The sequence below is a fragment of the Camellia sinensis genome, chromosome 4 (assembly GCF_055761805.1).
Source record: "Camellia sinensis isolate YWXY chromosome 4, ASM5576180v1, whole genome shotgun sequence".
NCBI classification, from domain to species: domain Eukaryota; kingdom Viridiplantae; phylum Streptophyta; class Magnoliopsida; order Ericales; family Theaceae; genus Camellia; species Camellia sinensis.
In genome coordinates this window covers 222,937,599-222,953,950 of record NC_138964.1, presented here as the reverse complement: position 1 = coordinate 222,953,950, position 16,352 = coordinate 222,937,599, and the positions used below count along the sequence as shown (strand labels likewise).

At 46.9% G+C, this 16,352-nt stretch overlaps 1 protein-coding gene across 1 annotated transcript; it reads left to right on the top strand.

The window, feature by feature from the left end:
- Positions 1 to 10,617: 10,617 nt before the first annotated feature.
- Positions 10,618 to 12,222, top strand: LOC145823571 (uncharacterized). The gene is made up of 4 exons (XM_082923049.1): positions 10,618 to 10,846; positions 10,940 to 11,533; positions 11,615 to 11,713; positions 11,922 to 12,222. Exons 1-4 carry the CDS (start codon positions 10,745 to 10,747, stop codon positions 12,051 to 12,053), a joined length of 927 nt encoding a protein of 308 aa, XP_082779175.1. The 5' UTR covers positions 10,618 to 10,744; the 3' UTR covers positions 12,054 to 12,222.
- The last annotated feature ends 4,130 nt before the right edge of the window (positions 12,223 to 16,352 follow it).

Here is a 16,352-nt window from a genome sequence, read left to right as displayed (position 1 = left end):
CCGACATCCCATAGGCCAGATTGGCCACAGATCTCTGGAGGTCGCCGATCATTCCCATTAACTCAAACGTGGTGGGCTCACGGGCTTGAAACAACTGGGGTGTCCAGATTGAGTGTGTGATAGGCGACCTGGGCGGATGTGGTACATCAACATTGGTCTCACTTTGCAGGGTGATCCCTTGGTCTGATGCGGCTGTCATAACCACAATTTCCTCTGAACTTTGGGTCATCATAAGTCCGTTGAACCGGACGAAGATGATGCAATTGGTGATTGACGGATCAGACGTCTGCCTTGCCTCAACGAAGGAGAACACCAAATCTCTGAACCCAAATCTCTAAACTGAAAGGGAAAACAAGTAGCATTTCAGCCCAAACGGAACAGACACAGGCGTAGCTGAATAACTGTACTCTACCACTGATCACTGTTCCCCAAAATCACTGCCCCAAAACTGAGTCTGATACCCGCGGATATAACTGATTCTCAGAATACCGATACCGGTGCCCATATGCTTGCAAACTGATAGGTGCGTTCCTGTAAAGATACACTCTAAAAGCACATAGCAAGCAAAGTAGAGCCAAAACACCCTTATATTGGGGTAGGGTTTCCCTGTCCTATTTTGTCAGGAGCTAGGGTTTCACTACGCACGCAGGGGTTTCAAACAACCTATAATCGGGTGAGCAACCTGTCCTAGCTTGGAGTGGTCACTATGGATTCTGAATATGCGCTAGGTTGAATGGTCAAAAGGGTGCCCCGGTGACAACCGGGGTTTGTGTTCCCATCGTGGCAGAGCCCGTAACTGGTCAGCCTTACGGCACGCTTAACAAAGCAAGCTGTAGACGTCCCCGAACGCCCCGGGAGGGTTAAGTCCCGTTCTGTTCATTTGGGGTCACTACAGCTCGGACTCTTAAATGTCACGGTTCCTAATCTGAACCAAAGAGTCCAAATCCGGCAAATCGTTTTGAGAAACTGATTTTTTGAAAAAGTAGTGCCAAATATGGATTGCTTTGCTAGATACAGAGTCGCCACCTAAATATTTTATTTTGGGAAATTTAGGAAACCCTGACTCGGTGCCAAGAGGCCACGTGTCCGTCATCACCAAAGTTGCCTCGGCTCGGGAACTTGGGTACGATTGGGGAAGGTCACTTCGTGAGCACCCCCGCTCGCCCGGTCATAGACCGGCCTCTACTAACCATGATATCAATTTTTGAAAACATTGTATGTTCTTATTCCGGTTTATTAGCCTAGGTTACTATGTGATGCGCACATCATACAAATATAGACCGGGTCGCCTGAATTGGAACGAAACATTTCATGTTTGTTTTTGAAAATGGTTTGCTACCCGCAGGTAGGCTTGAAACATTTGATGATTTATTCCAATTCAGATAACCCAACCTTCACCCACAGGCATTCAGGCAGGTATATTAGATAAGCATATAGCCTCATGGTAAGCATGCTATTCATGGCAGCACTCACACGCATGCAAGGATGCTAAAGCATAAAGCTTACCGAGTACTCCAAGCCAAAATAGAAACTCATTAGAAATCATGCATGAATCCTAAGTATACAGAAATGCCTAATGCAACGCATGCAAAAATGCAACTATAGCAGGCTCGGCTATTCTAAGATGGTATATGAAATGCTACAGCTATCATGTATTCAATTTGGAATTGAAAGTACAATGCAGTTAGTATGATGCGCCGAGCCCAGTGCATGCAATACAGATGAATGAATGCAAACATGCTGTCATACTGTATGCTAATTTAAATATGCCCTAATCTAACCATCGTAAGCTGGTAAATAAAAGGGAAGAAAGACGTGGGGTTGGAAGACATACATCACACTCACGCACACTTATTACAATTATGCCCTCGCAGAGAGGGTCCGAATAAATAATACAGTCCAAATATTACAGTCCCGAATAAAAGAATATTACAGTCCAAAATATTACAGAATCCTAATTAATTAACAAATTAACTAAGAAAACAAGTAAAACTGGCGTGCAAGCCAGGGACTGCCTTGCTTCTGATGGATGATGCATGTCCGGATTGTCTTGCGCGGAAATCAACCGGAATGCCCCAATTAGCCTCTGTTTACACCTGTTCCTGAAATGCGTGCCAAGCCCCAAAAAGTTGCTGATTCTTCGTTTTGCTGCAACAGAGAGCAGGAAAGGGGCATAGCAATGTATTTGCACAGATATATGCATGTCTCGATCCTCGTGCCACCAATCACGCATACCGAGGCATGATGGCCGAGGAGTCGAAATGCACAACTCAATATAGAATGAATGCACATGAAACTACAGCTAAAACCTAACTCCATCATGGATAATCCGGAGTGTCGGTGACTGTGGAATTGAGACACATTCCGTCACTCGGAGTACGAAATGTACCTCGTTTCCCGTGCCCGGGCTAACTCTTATTCCGGACATGACGCAATATGCATGATATGCATGAAATGCAACTAAGATACAATCCTAACATATACAATGCTATGGAAATGAAATGCCTCGAAATGCGTGCACACGGGCACGCAAACTGAGAAAATGACAGAATGCAATCTAAGATACAACCTAGTATGCACAATGCTCTGAAAATGAGATGCCTCGAAATGCGTACGCACGGGCACGCAAACCGAGAAAATGCAAGAATGCAATGAAAATGAGACGCCTTGAAATGCGTGCACATGGGCACGCAAACCGAGGCGATGGCAGAATGCAATGAAAATGAGACGCCTTGAAATGCGTGCACACGGGCACGTAAACCGAGGCGATGGCGGAATGCAATGAAAATGAGATAGAAACATGATATGGGCTTATACCAACGTGAGTGAGCCTCAGCCACACTCACATAGGATGCCGGCGGATAAAAAAATGAAGTGCCTCGAAATGCGTGCACACGGGCACGCAAACCGAGGCGATGGTGGATGTCAATGAAAATGAGACGCCTTGAAATGCGTGCACACGGGCACAAAAACCGAGGCGATGGCGGAATGCAATGAAAATGAGATGGAAACATGATATGGGCTTATACCAACGTGAGTGAGCCTCAGCCACACTCACATAGGATGCCGGCGGATAAAAAAGAGGTGCCTCGAAATGCGTGCACACGGGCACGCAAACCCAGGCAATGACGGAATGCGATGAAATGACATGAAAACATGATATGGGCTTATACCAACATGAGTGAGCCTCAGCCACACTCACATAGGATGCCGGCGGATAAAAAAGAGGTGCCTCGAAATGCGTGCACACGGGCACGCAAACCGAGGCGGTGGCAAAATGCGATGAAATGACATGAAAATAGCATGCAATCATTCTAATGGAATTTCAGCACTAAAATATGGGGGAAAAAAGTTCCGAAATGAGGCGAAATGACATGAAATGCAAGGAATTGTCCCGAAATGCGAATTTGGGCACCCGAAATGGCCTATAGCTATGCCAAACATGCACAACATGGACATGAAATGCAAAGACAGAAGCTAGACAGTCCCAAAAATGGCATTTTCACAGTTATAAACATGGCCAAACAGCAAGCATAGGTATGGAAAAAATGGCATGCAAGAATAGGGGCCAAAGGAGGGGTAATGAAGCAAGTGATATAAGCAAAACCCAAACTGAAAAATTTCCTTCTACAACATTGAATAGGGACCAAAAATATGAATATTTACAGTATATGGCAGCCTCAAAATCAGTATAGAAACATGATAGAAATGTGATGCAAAATGAGGCTCAAAAGTGGCTATAACATGAAGTATGCAAAATATTCACCAAACAGCCGAAGACCCTTAATAAAACAGGTAGAATGGACCAAAATAAGCACTTTTTCAGAACTGTAAAATGGCCAAAAACAAAATCATGGTAGGCTAACTAAACATGCAAGAATGGGGAATAAAAGAGAGATATAACATGAAGTGACCTATGGAGGCCCCAAACCATGAAAGGACATAAATGAAACATGAAGAATGGACCAAAATAAGCACTTTTTCAGAACTATAAAATGGCCAAAAACAAAAGTATGATAGGCTGCCATTGCATGCAAGAATGGGGAAGAAAAGAGGAGTATAAAGGTAGGTATAACATGGAAGTCCCAAATGGTGTTGAGCCCTTCTTCAATGTTGAAGAGGGGCTCAAAATAAGCCTAATATCAGTTTACAACATGCTCAAAAACAGATTACTCATGGGCCAAAAATAGCATGCAAAATTATGACATATATGAGGATCAATGAAGCAAGTGTATCATGGAAGGCTCAAACAGGGTTGAGCCCTTAATGAAAAGTGAAAATGAGCTCAAAATAGGGCCCTCTTCAGTTAGGGCCGGAGCTTGAAACAAAAATCAAGTGAGGCTTACAAATAGATCAAGAAAAAGGGTCAAAAGAGGAGAAGAGCTACTCACCCTTGAAGACTAAAACTTTTGTTGCTTCTTGGACCAATTTGCAGCTCCTTTAGCCTTTGAGACGCCTCCCTTGTTGCTGGAAATGAGGTGGTGGTGGTAGAGCTTGGTGGTGTAGAAGAAATGGTGGTTAGGGACTTAGAGATTTTTAAAGAAATGAGAGGTATGGAGATGGAGTTGTGTATGGAGGCTTGAAGGTGAAGTTTTCTAACCCCAACAAATGACCTAGCTTGCTTGTTAAAAGGGCCAAAAAGGGGGTGTAAAGGTGGGGGAAAAGGAGAGTAACTTTCCCCCACAAAATATCCCTCGGATAAAGATCTTTTCTGGGGGATAAAGCTCCACAGCTGTAAAGTGCACAGTGCAAGGAATACGGCCGGCCTGGTACTTTTGCTGCAGGTGGCCGGCCGGCCACACCCCCTAGCCGGCCGGCTAGGGGTCAAAAAGGTCAATCAGATTTTCTGGCCGGCCACCAACTGGTGGGGTCCTCCTATCTGTGTACAACACAACCCTGTGGTTAAAAGTCCAAGAAAGTGGGTCCAAGGGGTTCAACATTAGCCCGGAAGGAGGGGGTCAAAGGGTCAAGTTGAATTAATGGCCGGTCATGAACTTTTAGGGTCCTCTCATGTGTGTACATCACAAATATGTGGTTCAAAGTTCAAGAAAAAGGGTCCAAGGGGTTCAACATTAGCCCGGAATGAGGGGGTCAAAAGGGTCAAGTTGAATTAATGGCCGGTCATGAACTTTTAGGGTCCTCTCATGTGTGTACATCACAAATATGTGGTTCAAAGTTCGAGAAAATGGGCCCAAGGTGTTCAACATTAGCCCGGAAGTGCGAAAAACGGGCGCCGGAGGGCGTCGGAGGATGTATAACTGGTTGCTGCAACAATTGCTGGCCTCCCACCCTTCAGTGACCTCCCCGGTGATAAAAAAGAGGTACCTACCAAAAATGAACGAAAACCGTTGCAAAACGAATGCTCGGGGACCAAAACACGCAGTTCGGGGTCCCGAAAATGGGCTGCCAAGCACCGAAAGTGGCGTTCGGCCACAAAGTGGGTTTCTCAGCCCCCAGTGTCCCTCAAAAGGGAGAAAATAAGATGTATGCCAAAAATTAGAGCAATAGGAGATGGTTAAGTGGTCCCGAACCGAGGCACACGGCCTGACGGCTTCGAAAACCGGGAACCGGACTCCGAAATGGGCAAAATGGCCTACGGCCACCAAATGTAGCCTACGGCCACTGAGAGATGGTCTACAGGACCTCTCCCTCCCCTCAGGAAAAGAAACAGAGAAAACCGAGCCTGGTTCGCAAACCGAGACAAGGCACAGAAGAGGGTTCGGAAGTCCGGAGGTAGGGCTCACGGCCGCGACTCTGAAACTTCTGAACAAGCACATTATGCAACATCACCAAGCGCTCAATCGGTGACGTCTAAGTCTTAAGGTCGGTCAAAAATGGGGTGTCTACAGTTGCCCCTCTTTGACAGAACTCGGAAGTCACAAGTGACGGGAGTGAATGTCAAAGCCCAGAGACGACCCATTTTTGACAAGGCCGAAGACTTAGACAAACATACAAGATAAACAGAGATGTGCCCGCAGGCATGCCCGCAGGCAGGGGCAAAGTGCAAATGATATGCAAGAAGCCGAAGGTAACCCAATGATCATGCAAATGCAGCAAGCTGTAATGAAGCAAGTATTCGCAAATAGATGCAACAGTTTTAAGCAAGAATGCAAAGCAACAACTACATTTCATGCAGTTAAGAATGCGGAGGATTATTCAATCCCCGCCACGTCTCACACGGAGAAGATACGATACCTACGCGATTCGTCTGGTCGCACCAGCCTCAATTGAACCGTACATACAATATCGTGCCTGCAAAAGAGAGAAATTGCAACAAGTACAATATGCTATATATCCAATGTGATTCTGAAAGTTCGACACACGCAGTGCCGGTGAGTGAATGCACCGCAATGCAAGAGCGGAACGTGCGTGACAACGTATGCTCAAACATAGAGGTATGCCAATATCAAGAAATGTGCATTTTAATGCAGGTACGCTCATGAGAATGCAAGATAATGTGACACGAGCATGAATCAGGGTGCCCGTTTGTCATGAAGTAACGAGTATGGAAACACGTGTTTCGGCGAAGGTAACTCAATTACGGCCTCCGATCCGTTTCCCGGAAAGGTTACAACTCATTCAAAAAGGATACACTTTGATTTCGATGAATGATGATGAAAGGTATGTCAGAACTCGAAGCCGAAGTCCCGGCGGAGCAATTTCGTGACCGGAAGTGTACTTTTCTTGAACTTTTTCAGGTCTCGGGAACTCCGATCTTCCTCAAAATTTGCAGAGAGCTAGGTGGGCATGTGGGGGACATGGCCGGCCGTTCATCTTCCCAAGGGGAGGTGGCCAACCGGTTTTCCATAAAGCTAATGGCTGGCCGGCCATTTCTCCAAAAAGCAGATAGCTGGCCGGCCAAAAAAGGGGGCCGGCCGGCCATATGTCCAAATTCAGGGGCATTTTGGTATTTTCACTCCTTTCCTTCATGCTTCTTCAACCAAGACCTTGAGCCTATAAAAGGCAGCCGAGGCCCCTTCCTTTTCTTGCCTCCCACAACATTTTCTCCTCCAGATCTGAGTTTCGTACGCGTTTTCCAACGCCCCGTGCAAATTGTTTTTGCAAAAACATTCAGTTTCAAGCACTTTGGAGCGATTAAATTTCGGTTTCGGAGCTTCTTTTCGCACTTTCGCCACTTGAGGTAAGTTTGCCTCAATATTTGGAAGATTTTCTCGGGAGTTGACTTTTGTTGACTTTTCATTTCCCGAGAGTTGACTTTTGTTGACTTTTTTCAATTTCGGCTCATTTTGCTCATTTTTGCTCCCTTTTGCAGATCTTTTGAAAATGGCGGGCAACTCTCCCCACGGCGGAGGTTTTCCAGGTGCCGGAGATGATTTCGATCCCATGACTCTACCCGCGAAGACCCGACCTTTTATTCCCGGGAGGTACCGTCCGCCAGCACATGTCCTCCCTCGTGCTGTCTTTCCTCACTTTACTAGCTTTGACGAGCGAGCACCCGGGGATCTGCTTCTCCGAGAGCCGGAGCATCACCTCTCTCATGAGGCCCGAGAGGTATTTACTTCATTTTCTGTATTTATCCTAGATTTCGCACCTTTGCCATGCTTGAACACGCAGTTTAGCTTATGACATAGTACTTTGCTTGCATCCTGAACATGTAGTTTCAACACTCGAATTTCTGAACACTCGGCTTATTAATTAATTGCGAACACACAGCCCACATTAGAACACACGGCTCAAACACTGATTGGTCGAACACACAGCCCACACTTTAAACTTTTTGAACACGCAGCCCAGATAGATAGTGAACACGCAGCCTACAATTTAACTGAAAGTTGAACACGCAGCCCAAACTTCAAATTTTCTGAACACGCAGCCCAGATTAATAGTGAACACGTAGTCCAAACTTCAAATTTTCTGAACATGCAGCCCAGATAGATAGTGAACATGCAGCCCACAATTTAACTGAAAGTTGAACACGCAGCCCAAACTTCAAATTTTCTGAACACGCAGCCCAGATAGATAGTGAACACGCAGCCCACAATTTAACTGAAAGTTGAACACGCAGCCCAAACTTCAAATTTTCTGAACACGCAGCCCAGATTAATAGTGAACACGCAGCCCACAATTTAACTGAAAGTTGAACACGCAGCCCAAACTTCAAATTTTCTGAACACGCAGCCCAGATTAATAGTGAACACGCAGCCCACAATTTAACTGAAAGTTGAACACACAGCCCAAACTTCAAATTTTCTGAACACACAGCCTAGATAGATAGTGAACACGCAGTCCACAATTTAACTGAAAGTTGAACACGCAGCCCAAACTTCAAATTTTCTAAACACGCAGCCCAGATAGATAGTGAACACGCAGCCCACAATTTAACTGAAAGTTGAACACGCAGCCCAAACTTCAAATTTTCTGAACACGCTGCCCAGATTAATAGTGAACACGCAGCCCACAATTTAACTGAAAGTTGAACACGCAGCCCAAACTTCAAATTTTCTGAACACGCAGCCCAGATAGATAGCGAACACGCAGCCCAAACTTCAAACTTTCTGAACACGCAGCCCAGATAGATAGCGAACACGCAGCCCACAATTTAACTAAAAGTTGAACACGCAGCCCAAACTTCAAATTTTCTGAACACGCGGCCCAGATAGATAGTGAACACGCAGCCCACAATTTAACTGAAAGTTGAACATGCAGCCCAAACTTCAAATTTTCTAAACACGCAGCCCAGATAGATAGTGAACACGCAGCCCACAATTTAACTGAAAGTTGAACACGCAGCCCAAACTTCAAATTTTCTGAACACGCAGCCCACAATTTAACTGAAAGTTGAACACGCAGCCCAAACTTGAAATTTTCTAAACACGCAGCCCAGATAGATAGCGAACACGCAGCCCACAATTTAACTGAAAGTTGAACATGCAGCCCAAACTTCAAATTTTCTGAACACGCAGCCCACATTAATAGTGAACACGCAGCCCACAATTTAACTGAAAGTTGAACACGCAGCCCAAACTTCAAATTTTCTGAACACGCAGCCCAGATATATAGCGAACACGCAGCCCACAATTTAACTGAAAGTTGAACATGCAGCCCAAACTTCAAATTTTCTGAACACGCAGCCCAGATAGATAGTGAACACGCAGCCCACAATTTAACTGAAAGTTGAACACGCAGCCCAAACTTCAAATTTTCTGAACACGCAGCCCAGATAGAGAGTGAACACGCAGCCCACGATTTAACTGAAAGTTGAACAGGCAGCCCAAACTTCAAATTTTCTGAACACGCAGCCCAGATAGATAGTGAACACGCAGCCCACAATTTAACTGAAAGTTGAACACGCAGCCCAAACTTCAAATTTTCTGAACACGCAGCCCAGATAGATAGTGAACACGCAGCCCACAATTTAACTGAAAGTTGAACACGCTGCCCAAACTTCAAATTTTCTGAACACGCAGCCCAGATAGATAGTGAACACGCAGCCCACAATTTAACTGAAAGTTGAACACGCAGCCCAAACTTCAAATTTTCTGAACACGCAGCCCAGATTAATAGTGAACACGCGGCCCACAATTTAACTGAAAGTTGAACACGCAGCCCAAACTTCAAATTTTCTAAACACGCTGCCCAGATAGATAGTGAACACGCAGCCCACAATTTAACTGAAAGTTGAACACGCAGCCCAAACTTCAAATTTTCTGAACACGCAGCCCAGATAGATAGTGAACACGCAGCCCACAATTTAACTGAATTTGCATGTAGCTTTTTCCACTTCATCGGCATACAGCCCATTCATCTCATTGGCACACAGCCCAGTTCAATCTCATTGGCACACAGCCCATTCATTCCATTGGCGCACAGCCCATTCATTTCATTGGCGCACAGCCCATTCATTTCATTATTGACACATGTATTCATTCTGAATGCAGGTTGGTTCCCGCAGTGTGCGGGGGTATGGTTCCACCATCGCGCGGGACTGGTATGCCGAGCTCCCGGAGGCCGTCCGAGATTTGGTAGATTTGGCAGGATTCGGGCCTTTCTGCGTCGGGTTGTCACGTTGTCCTGCCAGGAGGACACTGATGGCAGCCTTGGTAAAGAGATGGTGGGACACCACCAACTCCTTTCATTTCTCTGCTACCGGGGACATGACCATGACGCCTTTTGACTTCGCTGTATTGACCGGCCTTGACATCGGAGGTTAGTCCATCCCCTACGATGAGGATATGGGCGAGTGGGAGGCCGCCTGGATGTATTTATTGGGGGCTCGCCCACCTGTTGACAGGGTCTCTGGGAGAGTCCGATACACTTGGTTCTCTTCCCATTTTCGGCGGGCGGAGATGGTGCCTGAGACTCCCGAGGAGACAGAGCAGTATGCCCGTGGTTTCCTTATGTTCCTCTTCGGGACTACCCTGTTTGCCGACAGAGGGAACACAGTTGGGCTATACCTGCTGAGCGCTCTGGTTGACCTATCACAGGTCCATCGATATGACTGGGGTGGCGCCGGCCTGGCTACCCTTTACTTTTATATGAGCGCGACCTCCCGCGGGCGGGGTGATTTACTTGGCGGCTACTGGAGAGCCTGGGAGGTACTTTTCTATCCTCTTGATTTACATTTCTGCTTTTCATTACTTGTACATTGCACACACAGCGCACTTTTACAGTCTGTATTTTGCTCTCAGCATTTCGTACTTACATTCTGCATTGCTTTTCTCAGCTATGGGTCTATGTATACTTCCCATCATTAGCCCCAGAGTTGGAGGTGGCGGGGATTCTCATGACCCCATATTCATTGGTGTTCGAGGGCTCGCACCGGCCGAGACCTCGAGAGACCCTCCTTAACCTGCGACAGTACTTTGACACTGTGCGACATTCAGAGGTACCTCAGAACTTTCAGTTCCTTTCATTTTCATCTTTGATTTGCTCTGTATATTCTCAATTTCTGATTGGTTTATGCATTTATCATCCGCAGATCACATGGCAGCCCTGGGTGTCCCTGGGTGATGGTCTCCGACTTCAGTATACCGGAGCGTCGGACATCTCCCAGTATAGGGTCCTGCTTGAAGGGCCGGTTGGCAGGGCATGGTTCCTGGGGGAACGCTTTCTGCGCCAGGTATGGGGGTATCTTTCTCAGGATCCTCCCACAGTACCTCCAGCCAGTATGCGGACTGCTGACAGGCTCTCTTACTCGGAGGTAGTCGGCGCCATGCTGGGCAGTGATGCTTTACTATATGTTGAGGAGGGGGACTATGCCACTTACCGTCACATATATTTGATGCCTCCATTGACGGGAGCTCATATCCTGATGATGAGGCCTGCCGGTATGTCATCCTCGGGCCAGGCTCGGGCTCGGGCTGCAGACGCCCCTTCTACTAGCAGGGCTGGTACATCCAGAGGTGGGAGTAGACCGGTTCCTCCGGTTCCGTCGACTCATCCTCATCCCGGATGGCCAGATATGCCGACTGAGTTGATGGCGTGGCAGCATGGGGCTATCTCTCCGACTCCGATCCCGCTAGAGCCTCCGATGCCCAGTGATCGGTACGCCATTGATCCGGACTCACCGCCGGTATGCTCCACTTTTTTCATTCATCATTCAGATGTTTAGACACTCTTCTGTTCACTGATGATTATGAGCTCATTTTTGCAGCCATCGCGAGGGTACATGGAGGAGGTGGTTGGACTGGTGGCCACACTCGAGGGCATGGTCCTGCGTAGGGAGGCACAGTTGTCTGTCGCGGGCATTCAGGTACCCTTCAGTTTTCTGGCATTTATCATACTTCTGATGACATGCTGATTTCTACTGCATCGATAGACCACTTGTGTAGAGCACATCTGACACACACCCCACTTGTACACTGTATTTACATGCACCCACTTTACGTATCCTTTGCTTGTATCTGCATCTAATGTATATATTTGGACTGATGTATTTGAATTGAACTCTTTGTTTTTAGATGCCTTCATGGTCCGGTCAGCCGCAGGCCAGGCCACCTGGGCCTCCTTGGGGAGCTGGGCCATCTGGGCCTTTTCAGGGGGCGGGGCCATCTCGGCCTTCCCGAGGATCCGGGCCATCTAGGCCTTTTTGAGGAGCTCGAGGAGGGCCTGTCCCCAGACGCAGGGCTCACGTTGTGGAGGTGGAGCCTGATGAGGAGGAGGAGGATGCTAAGGAGGAGGAGGAGGCTACCGACCGTCAGTCAGAGACATCTGCTGAGGAGGGGGGCTCCGGTTTTGGCTCGGGGAATAGAGGCGAGGCTGAGGGGGATCCCGAGGATGACAGCTCCGACTCAGATGATGATAATGGTGCGGAGATTGTCCCGCAGAAGAGGATGAGGAGTGCTTCTCGTTCCCGTTCCCGAGGACTTTGATGTTGCTATTTCCTACTTTATTTTTCTTTTTGCTAGTAGTTTGTAGCACTTTGCACATTGTTAGGCAGCTTTATTTTTTTGTAAAACTTGTACCTTTGTTGTAAAGCATGATGAAATGAAATAGCTTTTGAAAAAGTGTTTGTATTTTAAACTTTTAGCATCGTATCGCATCATTTTATTTCGCACAAAAATAAAATTGAATGGGAATGTGCATTGTGTAATCACCAAGTCAGGTAGTGAACCGACGCAACAAACTAAGCAACTCAACTTACTAAGATATAACAGAACCTTAGGAAGTTTACAACTCGATAAGCAAAATGCAACAACGTAAATAAACAAGACTTTAACAAAAATTGCTTAAACAGAGAGCAATGACTCAAAAACACAAAACACGTCCGCTCGACGAACAAGTCGATAAGCAAAACAACAACTCGATAAACAAAACTCAACAACAACAAAGTGTACTTCTGACGATCTGGGCATCGGAACGCATCCGAAGCGGAGGGAGATAAAGGCCTTTGACTTTCCCGTTGCATGGAAATGCTTGGAACTTTCCCTCGAAGAGTAAAACAGGGCCAAGGGGATACACTGGAGCATTGCTGGCCATCCCTAGGAGCCGGCCGGCCATTTTTGTGGAGAGAGACAGCTGGCCGGCCATTTCTGCAAAAAGTAAATGGCTGGCCAGCCAGAAAAGGTGGCCTGCAGCCACCAGATTTTTGACACGTGTCCCCGTGAATAGTGTCTTTCCTTCTATAAAAGCCTCAACTTCGGGAACATTCATTTCATCTTAGTTTTAGACAAAGATGGAGGCGTTTCTCGCAGAAAATGTCACATCTTGGATCTCTTCTCTAGATGGCTCGGAAAAGCTGAATTTCCGGGGTTTCGGCTTGAATGCACTATTCACGCTGAGCCGTACTCCGCTACAGCTTCCTTTTCTCCATACTGCGGCAAGGTTCTGGAATCCAGTGACGCATGTTTTTAGCTTTGGCGGCCAAGAGATGTGTCCCACTTTCGAAGATTCTCAGGTTTTGATGGAGTCTGAATGCTCTGAAGTGATCTTGCCCCAGCTCCGTTTTGGCCACGCTCAGGCTTTAGGGCGGATGTGTGGGCTCACGGCGCATGACGCTCGATCTCTGATTTGTAGTGGGGAACTGGACATCCTCGGCTTGATCCATCGTTTTTCCGACGCCGGTGACCGCAGCAACCATTATTGGTAGGGTTTCCGGCAACACGCCCTCTGCTTATGTTTGTTGTCTCACTTTCTGCTTTCCTCGGGCTTCGGCGGGGCTAGCATTCGCCTGATTGAAGTCGCCCAAGGTTTGAGAGAAGGAAAGAGTTGTATTGCCATGACCTTGGCCGAGACACTGATGGGCTTAGATTCTGTCTATCGCCGGGAGGCGACTAGGTTTGCTGGGAGTCCACTGCTGGTGCAGGTAATGTTTCCCACCCGACCTCACATATATATTTGCTCACATCACTCGACCCTCAGGCTCATTTTTTTCTCACAAAACCCTTATCTTACTTTTCTCTCATCGTACATCTCTTTGTTCTTTATTCTCTCATTTTCCATCCCTCCCCTAGGTATGGTTAATGGACAAGTTGCAGGTTGTGGACTCTTGCCCAGCTTATTCAGCTCGAGGCTACTTCTTTCGACAGCGCCTAGTCAATGCTCTTGACGAAAGGTGGTGGTTCGATTGGATGTGCAATTTGTCTGCAGACAGCATTGCTTGGCGTTGTCCTTGGCTCAACCTCCCGGCAATGAGCTATAGTATGTCCCGGCTGATTGGGATCCAATTGATTGGTCTAACCCACTGCGTATTTTATTTTCCGTTCCGGTTCCTGCGTCAGTTTGGCCATGATCAGACTTGTCCACCGGAGGGGATTGAGTACCCAGCCGCTTTCCCGATCCGGGGCGCACAGCTTGCCCGATATGCCACAGCATGGAGGACTAGAGAGATCCTGGCCCCTGCTTCTACTTTCAGTTGCACTTTGTCCGATGAGTGCTTGGATTGGCTCAATGAGGAGGCACAGGTTGGGCCTAGCTTGGCATCAGATGCTCCGTCCAGTTCTGGGAGGGGACGCAGAGATACTTGATTCAACTATGCCCCAAATTTATTGCTTATCTAGCATTTTCAAGTTTTCTTTATGAATGTACTAAAAAAGTAACCTCGATTGTATGCAAGAGCAGGAGAACTCTATTTTGAAATCAATGAAATTGAAAGTTGTGGTACTGAAAATTTTCCGCTTTTGGTCCAAAAATGGTCTTAGTCGTAAAAAGATTAATTTGAACAAAGTCAACTTTTATTAAAACTTTTCAAAACTATTTTCGATGTGGATCAGAACTGGACACGCCGAAAATCTGTCACTGAGATGCACAACCCCAGATCCCTGCAACTGGAAAGTTGCCCCTAGTCTGAAGAACAATGCGGCACTTCATAGCAACGGAAAGTTGCCCCTAGTCTGAACAGCACTATACCGGAGATCACGATAAATGCTGATGGCTAAAGATGACTGAGATGATCAAAATGGACAGAGTTGGTCGGGGAAAAGTTTATGGCTGAACTTCAAGGTGAAGTTGCCTACGTATCCCAAAGATGGGAATCAAGCCTTACGTAGTTCAGGCTCAGGTTCACTCGAGTATTTTCACTCTCCTTTTGCGCTCTAACTTTTGCCAAGGCCGCCCTTTGCGGGTTTTCAACCTTGCGAGCTCAGTTTTTATATTTTCTAATTTTTTGTGCTCTGACTTTTGCTTAGGTCGCCCTTTCGGGTTTTCGGCCTAGCGAGCCTCTCAAGGATAGTATTTCTTCAACTTGTCCATATTGATCGGTTGTGAGAACTCCAAGCCATCTAGATCCATCAGAACCACAGCTCCACCTGACCAGATAGCTTTGATGATGTAAGGACCAGTCCAATTGGGTTTGAACTTGCCCCTTAGGTCGTGAATGGGAGCTCGGTTGTCTTTGAGCACCAAATCTCCCTCTTTCAGATTCCTGGACTTAACCTTCTTGTTGAAAGCCTGGGCAATTCTGCGTTGATAGCCTTGGATGTGGTACAGTGCTTTCAGTCTTCTTTCATCAAAGAGCATGAGTTCTTCGAATCTGCTTTGTTGCCAATCTGCTTCGGCTATCTGGTATTCAGCCAATACTCGTAACGATGGAACCTCAATCTCAATGGGTAGAACAGCCTCCATTCCATAGACCAATGAATATGGAGTTGCTCCAGTAGAAGTTCTGATTGAAGTCTTGTAGCCCCACAGAGCAAATGGCAGCTTGTCTGGCCAGTCCCGATAGGTTCCCACCATCTTCTGCAGTATATGCTTGATATTCTTGTTGGCGGCCTCAACCGCTCCGTTGGTCTGCGGCCGGTATGTAGATGACTTATGGAAAGCCACATTGTATTTCTCCAACAAGTCTACCACTTCTTTCTTGAAGTGGGAACCATTATCTGAAATTATTTCGTTTGGCACTCCGTAGCGACAGATGATGTTGTTCCTGATGAACTTTGCGACATGCGACGCCTTCAACACCGCGTATGATTGGGCCTCGACCCACTTTGTGAAATAATCTATCGCTACTAGGATAAACTCATGCCCGTTTGACCCCTTCGGGGTAACAGCTCCGATCACATCAATTCCCCAGACTGAAAAAGGCCATGGCGAAGTCATGTTGTACAGCTTTGACGGCGGGATGTTCATGCGGTTTGCATGAATTTGACACTTGTGGCATCGCCGAACAAAACTAATACAATCCTCTTCCATGGTCGACCAGTAGTAGCCCTGTCTGAGGATTTTTCTGGCCAGCATTACTCCATTCATGTGTGCACCGCACTCCCCCCCATGGATGGCTTCCATTAGGCGTCTTGACTCTTCAGCTTCTACACAGAGCTTATGCATTCCCAGATGACCCCTTTTGTACAGCTTTCCCCCGCAGATGATAAACTGAGCAGCCATTCTTCTGATGGCCCTCTTATCCTTGGCATTTGCCCCTAGTGGATATGTCTCCTTTTCCAAGAAGTTCCAGA